The sequence below is a fragment of the Anomaloglossus baeobatrachus genome, chromosome 3 (assembly GCF_048569485.1).
Source record: "Anomaloglossus baeobatrachus isolate aAnoBae1 chromosome 3, aAnoBae1.hap1, whole genome shotgun sequence".
NCBI lineage: Eukaryota > Metazoa > Chordata > Amphibia > Anura > Aromobatidae > Anomaloglossus > Anomaloglossus baeobatrachus.
Genome location: NC_134355.1, coordinates 659,032,095 through 659,053,765, shown reverse-complemented (window position 1 = coordinate 659,053,765; position 21,671 = coordinate 659,032,095). Strand labels below are relative to the sequence as shown.

Below are 21,671 nucleotides of genomic sequence, written 5' to 3'. Positions count from 1 at the left end.
ACGGACCGACAGAGAGAGAATAGAGACCGAGAGGGAGAGACTGACTGACAGAGAATAGTGATTGACAGACATTGGGAGACATCGCTCGTTTCCAGTGTTTTAGGAAACATGCGAGAAATGTATTTAGGAAATCGGATGTCACTAGGATGGTGTGAGTGCCGTCCCGTGACATCCGATTATTTACACGCTCCCATAGACTTGCATTGGAGATACTCGCAGTAGAAACTCGCAAAAAAGCAGCATGCTGCGATTTTTTTCTCAGTCCGATTTGGACTGAGAAAAAAATCGCAGATGAGAGCTGAATCATTCACTAACATGTGTCCGATTCCAATGCGAGTTATTCTCGCATTGCTCTTCTGCGAGAAACTCGCAAGTGAGAAGCCGCCCTAACACAGGCAAACGCAGGTGAACGCATGTTGACGCGAGTCCATTGCAAATGCATTGAAATGAAAACGCATTTGCGTTAAAAAAAACGTTCAGGATGCATGTTAAAAAAAAACGTAGTGTGAAAGCCGCCTTAGCAATACCTAACCTCTTTACCAGGGAGCAGTACCTAAACTCATCCACTAGATGGCCACATTCAGCGTTTATGCATAACATAACATAACATAACGTATTATCCACATAGACAGTATTCAAACTACAGTGGAACCTTGGTTTAAGAGTAAATTGGTTTGAGAGCGTTTTGCAAGACAAGCAAAGCTTTTTACACATTTGTAACTTGGTCTAAGAGCAATGCTTTGCAATAAGAGCAAATACTCACCATGCACATGTCTGGTTCTGTCCTTTCACCGCGCTCTGACCCGCTCTGGAGGTAACTTTCTTTACATATGTACTGTATACAGTGTACCATTGTACAGTATATACTATATATCATTTCTATCATTTTGCATTTGTGAATACATTATTGTACTTTCTTTCGGCTAACCAGTGCAGCACATTGCTTATACTGCACCTCCCGCACACCAATAATTTATTGTAAGCTAAAGTGCAGCTTAATTTGCTTTATATGTTTTGTATTGTACAGTATTGTGTATTAGTGACTGTAATAATTTTATATGACTACAGTATATTAGTTTGTATTACTGTAATAAGTTTGTATAAATATGGCAAATATTTTTGGGTTGTGGAACGAAATGACTGCGTTTCAATTATTTCCTATGGGAAAATTCGCTTTGATATAAGAGTAACTTGGTTTAAGAGCGCACTCCTGGAACCAATTATGCTCGTAATCCAGGGTTCCACTGTATTGTTCTTTAACAACGATCAATGTCTTCTGGTTTGGGTCTACAGACCTAGCACCCTCTTACTCAAGATCTGGACTCTCTCTTCCTGTACAACATTCACATGCCATGGGAAAGAAAGTTGAAAGATATTTTCATTAACCCCTTCCTGATGGAGCCAATTTTGACCTGTGACCAGGCCAAATTTTAGAAATCTGACCAGTGTCACTTCCTAAGGTTATAACTCTTAAACGCTTCAACAGATCCTACTGATTCTCAGATTTTTTTTTTCTTGTGACATATTGTACTTCATGAAAGTGGTAAATTTAGGATGATATTTTTTGTTTATTTGTGAAAAAAAATCAGAAATTTGCCAAAAATTTAGCAATTTTCAAATTTTTAATTTTTATATCCTTAAACCAGAGACTTATGCCGCAAAAAATAGTTACTAAATAACATTTCCCACATGTCTACTTTACATCAGTGCCATTTTTGAAACATTTTTTTTTGTTAGGAAGGTAACAAAGGGTTAAAATTTAATGAGCAATTTGTCATTTTTCCAACAACATTTGCAAAATCATTTTTTTAGGGACCACATCACATTTGAAGTGACTTTGAGAAGCCTACGGTAGGTGACAGATAATACCCAAAAGTGACCCCATTCTAAAAGCTGCACCCCTCACAGTAATCAAAACCACATTCAAGAAGTTTATTAACCCTTCAGGTGCTTCACAGGAACCTAAAAATGTTTCTTTAACCCCAATTTATACACTTTTACAAGAAATAGCAAGACCAAATGGATCCTAAAATGTGTTAAGGCCGCTTTACACGCTGCGACATCGCTACCGATGTCGTGTGCAATAGCACCAGGCCCCGTCGTTGTAACGACATTATCGCTACGGCAGCGTCACATACACATACCTACTCAGCGACGTCGCTGTGGCCGGCGAACCGCCTCCTTTCTAAGGGGGCGGTTTGTTCAGCGTCACAGTGACATCACAGCAGCGTCACTGAACCGCCGCCCAATAGAAAGGGAGGGGGCGGAGATGAGCGGCCGGAACATGCCGCCCACCTCCTGCCTTCCTCCTTTTCTGGTGAACGCAGGTTAAGAGATGTTTGTCGTTCCAGCGGCGTCACACATAGCGATGTGTGCTGCCGCAGGAACGACAAACAACATTGTTACTGCAGCAGCAATGATATTTGGGAAGAGGGGGTGATGTCACCGATGACATTTGGACGTTTTTGCGAGGATTCAAAATCGCTCATAGGTGTCACACGCAACGACATCGCTAAAGCAGCCGGATGTTCGTCACAGGGTATCGTGCAATCTGCCCTTCTGCACGGTATCTGCATCCTCCTTGGTTCCGGATCCCTGTCTGTTGGTGTTGCTAAGAGCCAAGCCAGTCAAAATCCTAGGAACACTTTGCACCACACCCACCAGACACACCATTGGGGGACCTGAAGATGAGTACCGCACCTTAACTAAGGTGCAGTACCCTGTGGCGACCGAAGCCTCAGAGGCGCCTAATGTACCTGCACGACCTGGTCCTGGGCTCTTATATACCGCATGTTAGAATTCTGTATATAAGAGCCCACTGGTGGTTGCCGCAGCTTATAGTCACCAAATCTGGTGACAGGTCCCTTTAAATAATCACAGTAGGAGAGATAAGATTGTGTATCTCTATAGAGGGTTTAGATGAGCTGTTCCTGTACTAAGGCTGGGTTCACACATAGCGACAACGACGTCGCTGTTATGTCACCATTTTCTGTGACGTAGCAGCGACCTTGTATGTCGCTGTCTTGATCGCTGCTTAGCTGTCAAACACAGCGACGCAGCAGCGATCATAACGTCGCTACATGTGCAGAGAGCAGGGAGCCGCGCACACTGCTTAGCGCTGGCTCCCTGCTCTCCTAGCTACAGTACACATCGGGTTAATTAACCCGATGTGTACTGCAGCTACATGTGCAGAGAGCAGGGAGCCGCGCACACTGCTTAGCGCTGGCTCCCTGCTCTCCTTGCTACAGTACACATCGGGTTAATTAACCCGATGTGTACTGCAGCTACATGTGCAGAGAGCAGGAGCCGGCAGCACTGGCAGCGTGAGAGCGGCGGAGGCTGGTAACGAAGGTAAATATCGGGTAACCGATGTTTACCCTGGTTAGAGCTTACCTCAGCTGCCAGATGCCGGCTCCTGCTCTCTGATCGCTTCATTTCGTCGCTCTCTAGCTGTCACACACAGCGATCTGTGCGTCACAGCATGAGGGCAACAATAAAAAAACAAACCAGGGCTGTGTGTAACGAGCAGTGATCTCACAGCAGGGGCCAGATCACTGCTCAGTGTCACACACAGCGAGATCGCTAATGAGGTCACAAAAAACGTGACTCAGCAGCGATTTCAGTAGCGATCTCGCTGTGTGTGAAGCACCCCTAAGTGTTCTTAATTGTGTGTACAGTGCACTTTATGCAATTTATGAACAAGTGAATGAATAAAAGTTAAGTTTTATTTTATTTAGTACTTTATTTACTACAATTAGTAATCTAGATTACCCCCTATGCTTATTTATGAACTGTCTGATAATTATGGTGATTTGGGCACATGTGGCTCAGATGGAGGGGGTATTTACAGTGTCTTGCAAAAGTATTCAGCCCCTTTGATTTTTTTTCAACCTTTTCCCAGATTTTAGGCTTCAAACACAAAGATAAAAAAATGAAATTCTATGGTAAAGAAGCAACAAGTGGGACATAATTGTGAAGTTGAACGATATTTATTGCTTATTTTAAATTTTTGTGAAAAATAAATACCTGAAAATTGGGGCGTGCAATATTATTCGTCCCTTTTACATTCAGTGCAGCAAACTCACTCCAAAAGTTCATTGAGGATCTCTGAATGATCCAATGCTGTTTTAGTCTCAGTGTTCTGTGTAAAGTACAGAGAGCATGATGAAGACCAAGGAACACAACAGGCAGGTCCGTGATACTGTTGTGGAGAAGTTTAAAGCCGGATTTGGTTACAAAAAGATTTCCAAAACTTTAAACATCCCAAGAAGCACTGTGCAAGCAATCATATTGAAATGGAAGGAGTATCATACCACTGCAAATCTGCCAAGACCCGTCCGTCCATCCAAACTGTCATCTCAAACAAGGAGAAGACTGATCAGAGATGCAGCCAAGAGTCCCATGATCACTCAGGATGAACTGCAGCGATCTACAGCTGAGGTGGGAGAGTCTGTCCAAAGGACAACAATCAGTCGTACACTGCACAAATCTGGCCTTTATTGAAGAGTGTCAAGGAGAAAAGGGCACTTTACACGCAGCGATATCGCTAGCGTGGGTATCCGCCCCCGTCGGTTGTGCGTCATGGGCAAATCGCTGCCCGTGGCGCACAACATTGCTTACACCCGTCACACTACTTACCTGCTTAGCGACGTCGCTGTGGCCGGCAAACCACCTCCTTTCTAAGGGGGCGGTTCGTGCGGCATCACAGCGGCGTCACTAAGTGGCCGCCCAATAGAAGCGGAGGCGCGGAGATGAGCGGGACGCACATCCCGCCCACCTCCTTCCTTCCTCATTGCGGGCGGCTGCAGGTAAGCAGATGTTCCTCGTTCCTGCGGTGTGACACATAGCGATGTGTGCTGCCGCAGGAACGACGAACAATCCTGCGTCCTGCAACAGCAACGATAATCGGGAAAGGAACGACGCGTCAACGATCAGGTAAGTAATTTTGATCATTAACGGTCGTTCGTGCATTTCACACGCAATGACATTGCTAACGAGGCCGAATGTGCGTCACGAATTCTGTGAGCCCCAACGACATCTTGTTAGTAATGTCATTGCGTGTAAAGCGGCCTAAAGCCATTTCTCAAAGATTTCCATAAAAAGTGTCGTTTAAAGGTTGCCACAAGCCACCTGGGAGACACCAAACATGTGGAAGAAGAGGCTCGGGTCAGAGGAAACCAGAATCGAACTATTTGGCCACAATGCCAAACGGTATGTTTGGTGTAAATGCAACACAGCTCATCACCCTGAACACACCATCCCCACTGTCAAACATGGTGGTGGCAGCATCATAGTTTGGGCCTGCTTTTCTTCAGCAGGGACAGGGAAGATGGATAAAATTGATGGGAAGATGGATGGAGCCAAATACAGAACCATTCTTGAAGAAAACCTGTTGGAGTCTGCAAAAGACCTGAGACTGGGACGGAGATTTGTCTTCCAACAAGACAATGATCCCAAACAAAGCAAAATCTACAATGGAATGGTTCACAAATAAACGTATCCAGGTGTTAGAATGGCCAAGTCACAGTCCAGACCTGAACCCAATCGAGAATCTGTGGAAAGAGCTGAAAACTGCTGTTCACAAACGCCTCCATCCAACCTCACTCAGCTCCAGCTGTTTACAAAGGAAGAATGGGCGAGAATTTCAGTCTCTCGATGTGCAAAACTGATAGACACATACCCCAAGCGACCTGCAGCTGTAATCGCAGCAAAAGGGGGCGCTACAACGTATTAACTTAAAGGGGCCGAATAATATTGCACGCCCCAATTTTCAGTTTTTTATTTTTTACAAAAATTTAAAATAAGCAATAAATATCGTTCAACTTCACAATTGTGTCCCACTTGTTGTTGATTCTTCACCACAAAATTTTAAATTTTTATCTTTATGTTTGAAACCTGAAATGTGGGAAAGTGGGAAAAGGTTGAGAAATTCAAGGGGGATGAATACTTTCGCAAGGCACTGTAGATTTTGGAGCGCAGAGGCCACTATATATATATATATATATATATATATATATATATATATATATATATATATATACGGTATATATATACACACACTGGAGATCAAAATTGGAGAAAAACACACAATATCCTAAATGTTGCGGTCATTGTGTTGTCCTGTGTGATTATATTCTGACATGAGGAAATTCGCTGGATTTTCCGCTTATTTCATAAATTGAATTTATTGTAAAGCAAATAATAAAAATGTAAATGAGATAAATGAAAAAGAACATTGATCAAAATTAGAGAACACTTTCAGATCCCTGCAAGTTATTGGTGTTAATCTGGAATCTGGTGCTAATTTCCTTAATTATCTGACAAACCCTATGTAACTGGCAGCTAAACTTTCCAAAGTGATTGAAACCCTCCGGCAGAAGGTTGTTCAGATGAAGGCCAAAGGGGTGACCCTATCAGCCATAGCAAGAGAAGTTGGTCATTCCATGTCGAGAATATTGTATCTTTACATCATCACAAACTCAAGTCCCCCAAGAAGGCTGGTTGCCCTTGAAAGACAAATGCAAGAGAGGACAGGATAATGCAGAGAATCTATGTGGGTAAGGCCGGGGCCACAGGGGGACTACTGCGATTCTCGCATGACACTCGGTTCACGCTGGCAGCACAGCGGGAGCCAAGTGTCATGCGAATGTCATTGCGACTGAGGTCCGATCGTGTTATCGGACCACAGCTGCGGGGAGCGGGCCGACAGTGAGGAGGGGAGGGCCAGCACTCAGGAGGGGAGGGCTGGCACTGAGGAGGGGAGGGCCAGCACTGAGGAGGGGAGGGCCAGCACTGAGGAGGGGTGGACCGGCACTGAGGAGGGGCGGACCGGCACTGAGGAGGGGCGGACCGGCACTGAGGAGGGGAGGGCCGGCACTGAGGAGGTGCGGGCCGGGACTGAGGAGAGGAGGGCCAACAATGAGGAGGGTCGGACCGGCACTGAGGAGGGGAGGGCCGTCACTAAGGAGTGGAGGGTCGGTGCTGAGGAGGGGCGGGTCGGCACTGCTGAAGGGAGGGAGGGATTTATCATCTTCTCTCTCTTCTCTCCTCCGTTGCCGGCTATTGCCATTGTCGCCCTGCACTCACAGTACACTGGTGTAATGTGAGTGCAGTACGATTTTTCTCTCGCCCCATAGACTTGAATGGGTGCGAGGGAAACAATGATCGTGTTACACCCACAGCATGCTGCGACTGTTTTCTTGGTCCGATTAGGGATGAGAAAATAATCGCTCATGGATGCTGCCACATAGAGTAATTTTGGTTCGAGTGGAATGCGATAAAACATCGCATTCCACTCGCTCCGATTTCCATGCCGTGTGTCTTATGCCTAATCATTTCACAATGCAGCTGGAATTGCTCGGCAGTTCAGCACTGGATAATTTTAACCCCTTAACGACGCATGACGTACTGGGTACGTCATGGATCGTGTGCCGTTAATCCCCGCCCCCTGACGTGAGCAGGCAGCGGCGATCCGCGCACATATCAGCTGTTTTCAACAACTGACATGTGTGCCTGCTAGCCGCGGGTGGAATCGCTTCCACCCGCGGCCATTAACCCCTTACATTTCGCTGCCAAAATCTGGCAGCGATATGTATATGGGCGCCGCCATGACAGAAACTTACTCCGCCCCCATCGGAAGTCACATGACATGATCACGTGACTTTTGGTGGTTGCCATCGTAGCACAGGGTCTTGTGATGACACCTGCAGCTACGAAGTTTCACTTTCGTTTTCACCCGGCTCGGAGCAGGGTGAAACAGGAAGTGACTGTATCTGCTGTTTACAGCTGTATAGCTGTGATCAGCAGATAGATAAGAGCGATCGGATTGCTGATTGCTATAGCCCCCTAGGGGGACTAGTAAAATAAAAAACAAAAGGTTTAAAAAAATAAAAAAACCTAAAAGTTCAAATCACCCCCCTTTCACCCCATTGAAAATTAAAGGGTTAAAAAAAATATACACATATTTGGTATCGCCGCGTTCAGAAATGCCCGATTTATCAAAATATAAAATCAATTAAATCTGATCAGTAAATGGCGTAGCGGCAAAAAAATTCCAAATGACAAAATTAAGTTTTTTGGTCGCCGCAAATTTTGCGCAAAATGCAATAACAGACGATCAAAACATAGCATCTGCGCAAAAATGGTACCGTTAAAAGCGTCAGGTCGAGACGCAAAAAATAAGCTGTCACTGAGTCTCAGATCCCGAAAAATAAGAACGCTATGGGTTTTGGAAAATGGCGCAAAACGTGCGACACTTTTTTTGTACAAGCTTGTGAAATTTTGTTTAACCCCTTAGATACAAGTAAACCTATACATGTTTGGTGTCTACAAACTCGCACTGACCTCAGGCATCACATAGATACATCAGTTTTACCACCATATAGTGAACACTGTGAATAAAACATCCCAAAAACTATTGTACGATCACACTTTTTTTGCAATTTTTCCGCACTTGGAATTTTTTTGCCGTTTTCCAGTACACTATATGGTAAAACTTATGGTTTCATTTAAAAGTACAACTCGTCCCGCAAAAAAAAAGCCCTTATATGGCAAGATTGATGGAAAAATAAAAAAGTTACGGCTCTCGGAAGAAGGGGAGCAAAAAACAAAATCGCAAAAACGGAAAGTGCCCGGGGGCTGAAGGGGTTAAAAAATGACATGGGGTCTCCCCTATTTTTGATAACCAGTGCAGCTAAAGCAGATCGCTGCGGGCTGGTATTACCAGGCTGGTAAGGTCCATGGTTATTTGGCCCTTCCCAGCCTGCAGCCACTCCAGAATTGGGACATTTCATTAGATGAGCCAGTTCTGTCACTTTGACAATTTCTTTGGTGCGGTGGCAATTTGGTTAATACTTTTTGGGTTGATGTCAGCTCTGAATTGCCAGCTGGCATCAAGTCCAGGGGTTAGTAATGGCGAGGCATCTATGAAACACTCCCAATACTAACCCGGCAAGTAGAGTTAAAAACACACACAGGTACAAAATAGTTTATTTGAATAAAGACTTCACCACAATATCCCTCGTTCACCAATTTATGAAGAAGAAAACCCATGAAGATCTGATGTAATCCATTGTGTAGTGGTCTGAAAACGTTCACTAAATCCTTACTCCATTAGTCACTGCTGGCTGGCCAGTGCACGACCTGGAACTTCTCATGTTCGGTGACTTTACTGGGCTACTGACGACTGACACTGACCGGGAGTGACCTATGCAGCCTCCTTCTCTGAACAAGCCTCCATAGGTTGGACGATGGATTCGGGGGACATCGTGGGACCACTATGCATTGGATCTTCGTGGTTTTTTTTTAATAAATTGGTGAACAAAGGATAGTGTGGAAGAGTCTTTATTCAAATAACCTTACACTTACCGGGTTAGTAATGGGGGTGTCTGATAGACCCCTTTCCATTACTAACCTTTGGGCTTGATGCCAGCTGACATTTCACAGCTGATATATCACAGGGTGGTAAGGGTTAACAGGGAACCGGGGCTCCTAAACTGGCCCTCAGGCTAGCTATCTCTGATCTCAGGGATACATCTGAAGGTGGTGATGTCTGGGCCGCCTTCCTACCCCTGTTCCTTACTAGCCCTGATTTAGTACCCCATCCCTCCCTACCCCAGGAGTGGGGACGGGACAGGAGCGTAAAAAACACCAACAGTGATAGACAAACAGGGAAACCAAAACTCCATCACACAGCACGATTACATTGAGTAATCAGACAACAAAGGATGAGGAAAACTAAACCAGATGACAGGAGGAATTTCACAGCACAATAAATCACCATACTGGAAACCAACAACACCCGGACCAGTCTAGCAGGAAGCTATAGTCGGCAAAGGAAGACAAATTCCTCCATCTTAAAAAGGTGGGGAATAACTGTGATAGGTCTCCCGTAACATGTGATCAAAAAGGTCACAGGCTAGCAGAAATTAACTCCTGCTAGTCCAATCACTTATGAGCACACATCTGGTCGACGCCCAAGCCTGCCTGTGCAACTCAGAAGCACCAGAGAAAGCATAGTGAGGAATATCAGAGTCTATGGTCTGAACAGCGTGTCATGCTGCCATGACAGTCGGCGAGTTTGGAGCAAGACACTTGAGTGACATGACGTCAACCCCAAAAGTATTATCCCGGGTAATCGGGAAGAGGCGGGCAAAGTGCTGGAATTGGCGTAAGTAATGTGATGTGCTAATTCTGGGGCAGCTGCAACCTGCTATTTTTTGGGCTGAAAGGGGCCAAATAACCATGGACCTTCCCAATTTTGTGGAAAATTCATGACCTGCTTGGACGACGTTGATGAATTTGGTGCAGAAAACACAAGTGGTGAATCAGGCCAGAATTTTTTTTTTTTAAACAGGTTTTTATTTAACCCCAAAATAAAAAAAAACCTTTAAAAAGTCGCACATTTGTCCCCAAAAAATGTGGTGCCATGCTGAAAACTCCAGAGACCTCACTATGGGAAAAGTCGCATCTCATGAATCTGCGCAAAACATCTGGATATGGAAAGTTACCAAGGAAAAATAAGAAAAGACTTAAGAAAGACAAGTAAGAAATGGCAGAAAATGTGCAGAGAATAAGGAGCAAATACTAAAGGCACAAGGAGCAAATTTCCCCAGGAGTGTGCGGCAGCTGCAGGGACACCGCGGCCTCCGGCCGGCAGAGGGCGCTGTGCGGATCCCGCTCACCCCGCGCCGCCCGTTCTCCCCCGGGCACAGCGTCTCCGCCACCACAAGCGGCCGCGGTCAGAGCCTCCCGGTGCGGACGGATACCGGACAGTGCCAGTGACGGAGCCCGCACACCGCAGCCATGCCGCGCATTATGATAAAGGGAGGCGTGTGGCGGAACACGGAGGTGAGCAGGGCGGACAGCCGAGGCCGGGGAGGCCGCCATACTGCAGGAGCAGCACTGCGGGGCCGCACATCACCAGAGCCGCATATGGAGGGACACACAGCTGCTGGAGGGGCAGTGCATGCTGGGAGTAGTAGTCCTTCCTCTGGTGATGGAGCGTGCTGGGAGTAGTAGTTCTTCCTCTGGTGGTGGAGTGTGCTGGGAGTAGTAGTTCTTCCTCTGGTGGTGGAGCGTGCTGGGAGTAGTAGTTCCTCCTCTGGTGGTGGAGTGTGCTGGGAGTAGTAGTTCTTCCTCTGGTGGTGGAGTGTGCTGGGAGTAGTAGTTCCTCCTCTGGTGGTGGAGTGTGCTGGGAGTAGTAGTTCTTCCTCTGGTGGTGGAGTGTGCTGGGAGTAGTAGTTCCTCCTCTGGTGATGGAGCGTGCTGGGAGTAGTAGTTCTTCCTCTGGGGATGGAGCGTGCTGGGAGTAGTAGTTCTTCCTCTGGGGATGGAGCGTGCTGGGAGTAGTAGTTCCTTCCTCTGGTGATGGAGCGTGCTGGGAGTAGTAGTTCTTCCTCTGGTGATGGAGCGTGCTGGGAGCAGTAGTCCTTCCTCTGGTGATGGAGCGTGCTGGGAGTAGTAGTTCTTCCTCTGGTGGTGGAGCGTGCTGGGAGTAGTAGTTCTTCCTCTGGTGGTGGAGCGTGCTGGGAGTAGTAGTCCTTCCTCTGGTGATGGAGTGTGCTGGGAGTAGTAGTTCTTCCTCTGGTGGTGGAGTGTGCTGGGAGTAGTAGCCCTTCCTCTGGTGGTGGAGTGTGCTGGGAGTAGTAGTTCCTTCCTCTGGTGATGGAGCGTGCTGGGAGTAGTAGTCCTTCCTCTGGTGGTGGAGCGTGCTGGGAGTAGTAGTCCTTCCTCTGGTGATGGAGTGTGCTGGGAGTAGTAGTTCTTCCTCTGGTGGTGGAGTGTGCTGGGAGTAGTAGCCCTTCCTCTGGTGGTGGAGTGTGCTGGGAGTAGTAGTTCCTTCCTCTGGTGATGGAGCGTGCTGGGAGTAGTAGTTCTTCCTCTGGTGGTGGAGTGTGCTGGGAGTAGTAGCCCTTCCTCTGGTGATGGAGTGTGCTGGGAGTAGTAGTTCCTTCCTCTTGTGATGGAGCGTGCTGGGAGTAGTAGTTCTTCCTCTGGGGATGGAGCGTGCTGGGAGTAGTAGTTCCTTCCTCTGGGGATGGAGCGTGCTGGGAGTAGTAGTTCTTCCTCTGGGGATGGAGCGTGCTGGGAGTAGTAGTTCCTTCCTCTGGTGGTGGAGTGTGCTGGGAGTAGTAGTTCTTCCTCTGGTGATGGAGCGTGCTGGGAGCAGTAGTCCTTCCTCTGGTGGTGGAGTGTGCTGGGAGTAGTAGTTCTTCCTCTGGTGGTGGAGCGTGCTGGGAGTAGTAGTCCTTCCTCTGGTGATGGAGTGTGCTGGGAGTAGTAGTTCTTCCTCTGGTGGTGGAGTGTGCTGGGAGTAGTAGCCCTTCCTCTGGTGGTGGAGCGTGCTGGGAGTAGTAGTTCCTTCCTCTTGTGATGGAGCGTGCTGGGAGTAGTAGTTCTTCCTCTGGGGATGGAGCGTGCTGGGAGTAGTAGTTCCTTTCTCTGGTGATGGAGCGTGCTGGGAGTAGTAGTTCTTCCTCTGGTGATGGAGCGTGCTGGGAGCAGTAGTTCTTCCTCTGGTGGTGGAGCGTGCTGGGAGTAGTAGTTCTTCCTCTGGTGGTGGAGCGTGCTGGGAGTAGTAGTTCTTCCTCTGGTGATGGAGCGTGCTGGGAGCAGTAGTTCTTCCTCTGGTGGTGGAGCGTGCTGGGAGCAGTAGTTCTTCCTCTGGTGGTGGAGCGTGCTGGGAGTAGTAGTTCTTCCTCTGGTGATGGAGCGTGCTGGGAGTAGTAGTTCTTCCTCTGGTGATGGAGCGTGCTGGGAGTGGTAGTTCTTCCTCTGGTGATGGAGCGTGCTGGGAGTGGTAGTTCTTCCTCTGGTGATGGAGCGTGCTGGGAGTAGTAGTTCCTTTCTCTGGTGATGGAGCGTGCTGGGAGTAGTAGTTCTTCCTCTGGTGGTGGAGTGTGCTGGGAGTAGTAGTCCTTCCTCTGGTGGTGGAGCGTGCTGGGAGTAGTAGTCCTTCCTCTGGTGGTGGAGCGTGCTGGGAGTAGTAGTTCTTCCTCTGGTGATGGAGTGTGCTGGGAGTAGTAGTTCTTCCTCTGGTGGTGGAGCGTGCTGGGAGTAGTAGTTCCTTCCTCTGGTGATGGAGCGTGCTGGGAGTAGTAGTTCTTCCTCTGGTGGTGGAGCGTGCTGGGAGTAGTAGTTCTTCCTCTGGTGGTGGAGTGTGCTGGGAGTAGTAGTTCTTCCTCTGGTGGTGGAGTGTGCTGGGAGTAGTAGCCCTTCCTCTGGTGGTGGAGTGTGCTGGGAGTAGTAGTTCTTCCTCTGGTGGTGGAGTGTGCTGGGAGTAGTAGCCCTTCCTCTGGTGGTGGAGCGTGCTGGGAGTAGTAGTTCTTCCTCTGGTGGTGGAGCGTGCTGGGAGTAGTAGTTCTTCCTCTGGTGGTGGAGTGTGCTGGGAGTAGTAGCCCTTCCTCTGGTGGTGGAGTGTGCTGGGAGTAGTAGTTCTTCCTCTGGTGATGGATGTGCTGGGAGTAGTAGTTCTTCCTCTGGTGGTGGAGTGTGCTGGGAGTAGTAGCCCTTCCTCTGGTGATGGAGTGTGCTGGGAGTAGTAGTTCCTTCCTCTTGTGATGGAGCGTGCTGGGAGTAGTAGTTCTTCCTCTGGGGATGGAGCGTGCTGGGAGTAGTAGTTCCTTCCTCTGGTGATGGAGCGTGCTGGGAGTAGTAGTTCTTCCTCTGGTGATGGAGCGTGCTGGGAGTAGTAGTTCCTTCCTCTGGGGATGGAGCGTGCTGGGAGTAGTAGTTCCTTCCTCTGGGGATGGAGCGTGCTGGGAGTAGTAGTTCCTTCCTCTGGTGATGGAGCGTGCTGGGAGCAGTAGTTCCTTCCTCTTGTGATGGAGTGTGCTGGGAGTAGTAGTTCTTCCTCTGGGGATGGAGCGTGCTGGGAGTAGTAGTTCCTTCCTCTGGTGATGGAGCGTGCTGGGAGTAGTAGTTCCTCTGGTGGTGGAGTGTGCTGGGAGTAGTAGTCCTTCCTCTTGTGATGGAGCGTGCTGGGAGTTGTAGTTCTTCCTCTTGTGATGGAGCGTGCTGGTAGTAGTAGTTCTTCCTCTGGGGATGGAGCGTGCTGGGAGTAGTAGTTCTTCCTCTTGTGATGGAGCGTGCTGGGAGTTGTAGTCCTTCCTCTGGTGATGGAGTGTGCTGGTAGTAGTAGTTCTTCCTCTGGTGATGGAGCGTGCTGGGAGTAGTAGTTCTTCCTCTGGTGATGGAGCGTGCTGAGAGTAGTAGTTCTTCCTCTGGGGATGGAGTGTGCTGGGAGTAGTAGTTCTTCCTCTGGTGGTGGAGTGTGCTGGGAGCAGTAGTTCTTCCTCTGGGGATGGAGCGTGCTGGGAGCAGTAGTTCTTCCTCTGGGGATGGAGCGTGCTGGGAGTAGTAGTTCTTCCTCTGGTGGTGGAGTGTGCTGGGAGTAGTAGTTCTTCCTCTGGTGGTGGAGCGTGCTGGGAGTTGTAGTCCTTCCTCTGGTGGTGGAGTGTGCTGGGAGTAGTAGTTCTTCCTCTGGTGGTGGAGCGTGCTGGGAGTAGTAGTTCTTCCTCTGGTGATGGAGCGTGCTGGGAGTAGTAGTTCTTCCTCTGGTGATGGAGCGTGCTGGGAGCAGTAGTTCTTCCTCTGGGGATGGAGTGTGCTGGGAGTAGTAGTTCTTCCTCTGGTGGTGGAGCGTGCTGGGAGTAGTAGTTCTTCCTCTGGTGATGGAGCGTGCTGGGAGTAGTAGTTCTTCCTCTGGTGATGGAGCGTGCTGGGAGTAGTAGTTCTTCCTCTGGTGATGGAGCGTGCTGGGAGCAGTAGTTCTTCCTCTGGGGATGGAGTGTGCTGGGAGTAGTAGTTCTTCCTCTGGTGGTGGAGCGTGCTGGGAGCAGTAGTTCTTCCTCTGGGGATGGAGCGTGCTGGGAGTAGTAGTTCTTCCTCTGGTGATGGAGCGTGCTGGGAGCAGTAGTTCTTCCTCTGGTGGTGGAGCGTGCTGGGAGCAGTAGTTCTTCCTCTGGTGATGGAGCGTGCTGGGAGTAGTAGTTCCTCCTCTGGTGGTGGAGCGTGCTGGGAGCAGTAGTCCTTCCTCTGGTGATGGAGCGTGCTGGGAGTAGTAGTTCCTCCTCTGGTGGTGGAGCGTGCTGAGAGTAGTAGTCCTTCCTCTGGTGATGGAGTGTGCTGGGAGTAGTAGTTCTTCCTCTGGGGATGGAGTGTGCTGGGAGTAGTAGTTCTTCCTCTGGTGGTGGAGTGTGCTGGGAGTAGTAGTTCTTCCTCTGGTGGTGGAGCGTGCTGGGAGTAGTAGTTCTTCCTCTGGTGGTGGAGTGTGCTGGGAGTAGTAGTTCTTCCTCTGGTGGTGGAGTGTGCTGGGAGTAGTAGTTCTTCCTCTGGTGGTGGAGTGTGCTGGGAGTAGTAGTTCTTCCTCTGGTGGTGGAGCGTGCTGGGAGTAGTAGTCCTTCCTCTGGTGGTGGAGTGTGCTGGGAGTAGTAGTCCTTCCTCTGGTGGTGGAGTGTGCTGGGAGTAGTAGTTCTTCCTCTGGTGGTGGAGCGTGCTGGGAGCAGTAGTTCTTCCTCTGGTGGTGGAGTGTGCTGGGAGTAGTAGTTCTTCCTCTGGGGATGGAGCGTGCTAGGAGTAGTAGTTCTTCCTCTGGTGATGGATGTGCTGGGAGTAGTAGTCCTTCCTCTGGTGGTGGAGTGTGCTGGGAGCAGTAGTCCTTCCTCTGGTGATGGAGTGTGCTGGGAGTAGTAGTTCTTCCTCTGGTGATGGATGTGCTGGGAGTAGTAGTCCTTCCTCTGGTGGTGGAGTGTGCTGGGAGCAGTAGTCCTTCCTCTGGTGGTGGAGTGTGCTGGGAGTAGTAGTTCTTCCTCTGGTGATGGAGCGTGCTGGGAGTAGTAGTCCTTCCTCTGGTGGTGGAGTGTGCTGGGAGTAGTAGTTCCTCCTCTGGTGATGGAGCGTGCTGGGAGTAGTAGTCCTTCCTCTGGTGGTGGAGTGTGCTGGGAGTAGTAGTTCCTCCTCTGGTGGTAGAGTGTGCTGGGAGTAGTAGTTCCTCCTCTGGTGATGGAGTGTGCTGGGAGTAGTAGTTCCTCCTCTGGTGGTGGAGCGTGCTGGGAGTAGTAGTTCTTCCTCTGGTGATGGACATGCTGGGAGTAGTAGTTCCTCCTCTGGTGATGGAGCGTGCTGGGAGTAGTAGTTCCTCCTCTGGTGGTGGAGCGTGCTGGGAGTAGTAGTTCTTCCTCTGGTGATGGAGCGTGCTGGGAGTTGTAGTCCTTCCTCTGGTGATGGAGCGTGCTGGGAGTAGTAGTCCTTCCTCTGGTGGTGCAGTGTGCTGGGAGTAGTAGTTCCTCCTCTGGTGGTGGAGCGTGCTGAGAGTAGTAGTTCTTCCTCTGGTGATGGATGTGCTGGGAGTAGTAGTCCTTCCTCTGGTGATGGAGCGTGCTGGGAGTAGTAGTTCTTCCTCTGGTGATGGAGCGTGCTGGGAGTAGTAGTTCTTCCTCTTGTGATGGAGCGTGCTGGGAGTAGTAGTTCTTCCTCTGGTGATGGACATGCTGGGAGTAGTAGTTCCTCCTCTGGTGATGGACATGCTGGGAGTAGTAGTTCTCCCTCTGCAGCGGAGGTGACATCATGATGGGGCTTTGTCCTTGTTCTTATTGATGACTGTAGGATCTTCCTTTACACACCGCGCTGGTTCTTGTAGTTCTTCTGCTGAGTGGCCTGATTTATCACATGTTGAGGCTCTTGTATGTTCTGAGACTTGTAGTTCTTTGTCGCATTGTCCATTTTGCAGGGCTGTAGAACAAGAATGGCAGAATAACTGCAGCTGAAGAACTACAAGTGTCAGCCGGCTCTGCCCTTAAAACCTTTATTTTGCGGTGCATGCTGGCACTTGTAGTTCTCCTGTTTTTGCAGTTTGCAACTTGTAGGTAGTTTTTAAAAAGTTCAATATGTTTGTACAATTTCCTGGGACTTTTAGTCCTACAGATGATCGGCCAGGAGCCAATGTTTTGAAATCTGGCGACGTTGGGGGCTGTTGTAGTTTCCCAACAGACAGAAGCAAATTTACACAGTGTCGCCCCCTAGTGTCACAGTGACAAAACGCCTATCAGCTATCTGAAGATCTGTGCTTCTGGGAAAGCTGAGTGACAAAGAACGTGGCCACTCACATGGTCACATCGGAGGGCTGAGCAGTAACTGTCCTCATTGTGTATCATCTACAATCTCCCCACTGCAGACCGGCCATTCAGGGGTCTGGGAAAGCTGAGTGAGGCCAAATCCACACATGAGATTGCAGCAGAACCACATACACGAGCACGCTGCACAGCGCACAAGTCTTTACAGTCCACCTGCAGTAGAGGGCGACGCGGGGACTTGATTTTGGGGGCACTGGTTATTATAATGGGCTGTCCATGCTGTCAGGAGCAGCGAGGCTGAGTTGTAGTACCAGATACGACCCGTGGTCAGGAGTGGCGCTGTCTCTGAAAGCAGCCATATATTCCTAGTCCTGGACCGCACATTTATCCCCAGAAGTTCTGACAATACTAGGGACCTGCTTCTGGGTCCGGTCCATGTGCCACCCTGTTTCTCTCCAGCTTGTGGACCTTATGTGGGCTGGACGCTGTGTTGCTTTCCCAGGTGATAGCCCCTGTTATATGGGGGTGGGTGATGTTTGCACCCCATGGTTTTTTGGGGTTTTTTTTGCGTTATATATTTATGCATCTTTATATCTCTTTGACAGGATGAAATCCTCAAGGCGGCTGTTATGAAATATGGCAAAAACCAATGGTCTCGTATCGCATCCCTGCTGCACAGGAAGTCTGCCAAGCAGTGCAAAGCCCGGTGGTAAGGGGGTCCTTCTAATGCACTCATAGACCATGGTGGCATAAAGCTGCCAGCTAAGACCTGCCCTGACCGCCACTCTCCCCCCGACAGGTACGAATGGCTGGACCCCAGTATTAAGAAGACAGAGTGGTCTCGTGAGGAGGAGGAGAAGCTGCTGCATTTGGCCAAGCTAATGCCCACACAGTGGAGGACCATCGCCCCCATCATCGGCAGGACGGCCGCCCAGTGCCTGGAGCACTACGAGTACCTGCTGTAAGTACCGCTGTGTACACAGGACGACGATGAACCACGGAAAAAGGGGCTGGGGCTCTGTGCCAGGGCTGCGGGTATGTGTGCAGCATGCGGTGGTGGCGGCGGGCATGTGTGCAGCATGCGGTGGTGGCGGCGGGCATGTGTGCATCCGGCGGTGGTGGCGGGCATGTGTGCATCCGGCGGTGGTGGCGGGCATGTGTGCATCCGGCGGTGGTGGCGTGCATGTGTGCATCCGGCGGTGGCGGCGAGCATGTGTGCATCCGGCGGTGGCGGCGGGCATGTGTGCATGCGGCGGTGGCGGCGGGCATGTGTGCATCCGGCGGTGGCGGCGGGCCTGTGTTCAGCCGGCGGTGGCGGCGGGCATGTGTACAGCCGGCAGTAGTGAGTACTTCAAATAATAGCGCCCAGAGTCGGCGCATGCGCAGATGGAGATCTTGGCTCAAGCTCTCGTTAGCGCAGGCGCCAACTCCAGCCTCCATTTTTTTTATTTTTTTTTTATTTTCACTAAATATGAGGTGCGTCTTATAAAATTAAAAATACGGTATTTTTTTTTTTTCTTCATTGAACTTTACGTGGATATTGTCCTAATGATTCTATTGTTCTTCCCTTTTCAGAGATAAGGCTGCACAGAGGGACAATGAAGAGGAGGCGGCCGATGACCCCCGGAAGCTTAAACCCGGAGAGATCGATCCGAACCCCGAGACCAAACCTGCCCGGCCTGACCCTGTGGATATGGATGAAGGTATCTCATCTAGGCTGCCTTTTCATACCTGTGGACATCTATAAATAAGAAAAAAAAAATCTTATGCATTGCATTTTTCTCCGCACGTGTCTGCTGATCTGATCATCCAACACATGTTGCTATTCTCCGATCCACCCGTTTCTGTTAACTACTTAAATCCCGCTGTCAATCTTTGACACTGGGATTTAACACACGCCGGCGAGGAGCTTGTCATTCCCCGCCATCATTGGCGGCCCCATAACACAATCATGGGGCGCCGATGGGTCGTCTTGATGGCCAGCGGTCAGCCGGTGACCCCTATCGCTGTTAATACTAAGTTCCAGAGGACACCGACCGAGCACCGGCATTCACAGGAGATCAGCATTTCTGCTGTGCAGAGGGATGCTGAAGCATCAATGTGAACAGCAGAAGTGATGGGACAGCGCTGCCTTCAAGTTCCCTAAGGGGACTAGTAAAATCAATGAAAAAAAAAAAAATCTGAAACCCCCCGCTTAAAGTTCAAAAGTCCGAACCCTTTCGCCCCATTGAAAATAAAACCATAAAAAATATTTGGTATCACCGGATTTAGAAATGCCCAAACTATCAAAATATAATATCAGTTAATTTGATTGGTACATGGCGTAGTTAGAAAAATATCAAAACTCCAGAATTATGTTTTTTGGGGTTTTTGGGGGCCCCAGATCCTGTAAAATGAGAACGCTAAGCTCTCAGAAAATGGCGATAAAAGCACAATTTTTTTTTTTTTTTTACAAAACTGATTTTTTTTTTTCACTACTTTGGATAAAAGTTCTGTTCGGTATCTACGAACTCGTACTGACCTGTAGAAACATAACATCAGGTCAGTTTTACTATGTTAAAAAAAAAAAACTATTGTGGAATTGCACTTCTTTTTTTTTTTTTTTTTTTCAATTTTTTTTTTGGGGGATTATCTTTCTATTTTCCAATACAATATGGGGCAGAATGAATGGTATCATTCACAAGTAGAACTTGTTCCGCAAAAGAATGAGTCCTCATATGTCTATACTGATGGAAAAATAAAACAAAAAGGGGAGGAAAAATGGGGAAAAAAAACCAAACATTGCCCAGAGGTGAAGGGGTTTTTTATTTATTTTTTTTTTTGTTTATTAAAAATGTCCTAACTGTTGCAGAGTGTGTGCAACTCCAGTGCATAGCCGGTTGTCCTTCTGCATCTGACTTATATGTGCGATCGCACCGCTGTCAGGGGTGACCTCATCTTCTGCACCCCTCAGTAATGGCGGCAGAATCTGAGTGCGGAGCAGGAGGATAGATGGAGAGGACAGCGCACACAGCTGCGAATCTATGTAGAGAGAGCGCACACTGCAGACTGTAGGGGGAAATCACATGCTCCTTCCTCAGCATCAGTTTCTGCTGACACATTTGGGAAAACAGCCCACATCGTCTGTAGAGTAAATCTGTCCTGGAATGAAGCTGTGCTGGGGTATGAGAGTGAAGGCAGCAGCAGCCTGGACACACAAGCCTCACATCCAGCCTGTATTACAGACAGTGAATGATGTAATGCAAAGTGCAATTTTTTTTTTAATCTAAAGGTAACTATTAATGTAAAACTTCTCATATTTGAGTCCACATGACTTGCGGCTCGCCCATCACCTGAATGGTTGCAACCTCTTTTACTCACAGATGAGCTTGAGATGTTGTCTGAGGCCCGAGCGCGTCTTGCCAACACCCAGGGGAAAAAGGCAAAGAGGAAAGCACGAGAGAAGCAGCTGGAGGAGGCCAGGTCTGTACAGTATTAGGGCTATGCTACTAGCAGACGGCTATCGGCCTGTATGTTACCTTTATGCTTTGCTGTGTGCGCTGCTGCCTGTCAGACTGATGCCTGAGCTCGATAGCCTGGATTCATGTTGCAGCGTTCACTGGTCGTATGCGAGGGAAACCTCCAATGTATTTATAGATTCAATCTTTACAATATAGCACTGTTACTTGTTTAAATGTGTTACTAAAGTGAGTACACCCCTCATTTTTGTAAATCTATCTTTTCATGGGACCACACTGAAGATCTGACCCTGATACAATGTAGTGTCAGTGCGCAGCTTGTATAACAGTGTACATTTGGTGCCATCTAAATAACTGAACACACAGTCATTGTCTAAACCGCTGGCAACAAAAGTGAGTACACCCCCAAGTGAATATGGCTAAAGCGTCAATATTTTGTGTGGCCACCATGATTTTCAAGCAGTGCCTTAACTCCGTTGGGCATGGAGGTCACTAGAGCTTCACAGGAGCCGCTGGATGCTCTTCCATCCTCCATGACAACATCTCGGAGCTGGTGGATGTTACAGACCTTATGTTCCTCCACCTTCCATTTGAGGAGGCCCCACATAGTTTAGGACTGGAGACGCTTGGCCAATCCAGTGCCTTTACCCTCAGTTTCTTTAGCAAGGAAGTGTTTGTCTTAGAGTTCTGCTTGGGGTTGTTATCATGTTGGCATATACTCCAACTTCTTTGGTTAACCATGTCTTTAGTCAATCTAAAAGGTATCAACTACTGAGGACTCTCAGTTCTTTTAAACAAACTTGGTTGACCATGGTGAGACCATGTGATGTAGAGTGCGGTGTATGGTCTGAGGACTGACAGGCGGACCTCCCAGCCCTGTAACCTCTGCAGCAATGCTGGCAGCACTCATATGTCTATTTTGAAAGACAACCTCTGGATATGACGCTGAGCACGTGCACTCTGCTTCTGTGGTCGACCACGGCGAGGCCTGTTCTGTTGAAACCTGTCTTGTTATACCTCTGTATGGTCTTGGCCACCATACTGAAGCTCCGTGTTAGGGTGCCGACAATCTTCTTATAGCCTCGGCCATCTTCATGTAGAGCAACAATTCTTTTTTTCGGATCCTCGGATAATTCTTTGC

The 21,671-nt window shown here is 48.7% G+C and overlaps 1 protein-coding gene across 1 annotated transcript in view; it reads left to right on the top strand.

Moving 5' to 3' along the window:
• The first annotated feature begins 10,672 nt into the window (after positions 1 to 10,672).
• Positions 10,673 to 21,671, top strand: part of CDC5L (cell division cycle 5 like) — a 97,516-nt gene continuing 86,517 nt past the window's right edge. Inside the window, 5 exon segments of the mRNA XM_075341186.1 lie at positions 10,673 to 10,848; positions 17,678 to 17,781; positions 17,872 to 18,033; positions 18,648 to 18,775; positions 20,435 to 20,534. Coding sequence (XP_075197301.1) covers positions 10,804 to 10,848; positions 17,678 to 17,781; positions 17,872 to 18,033; positions 18,648 to 18,775; positions 20,435 to 20,534 — 539 coding nt within the window. The 5' untranslated portion in view covers positions 10,673 to 10,803.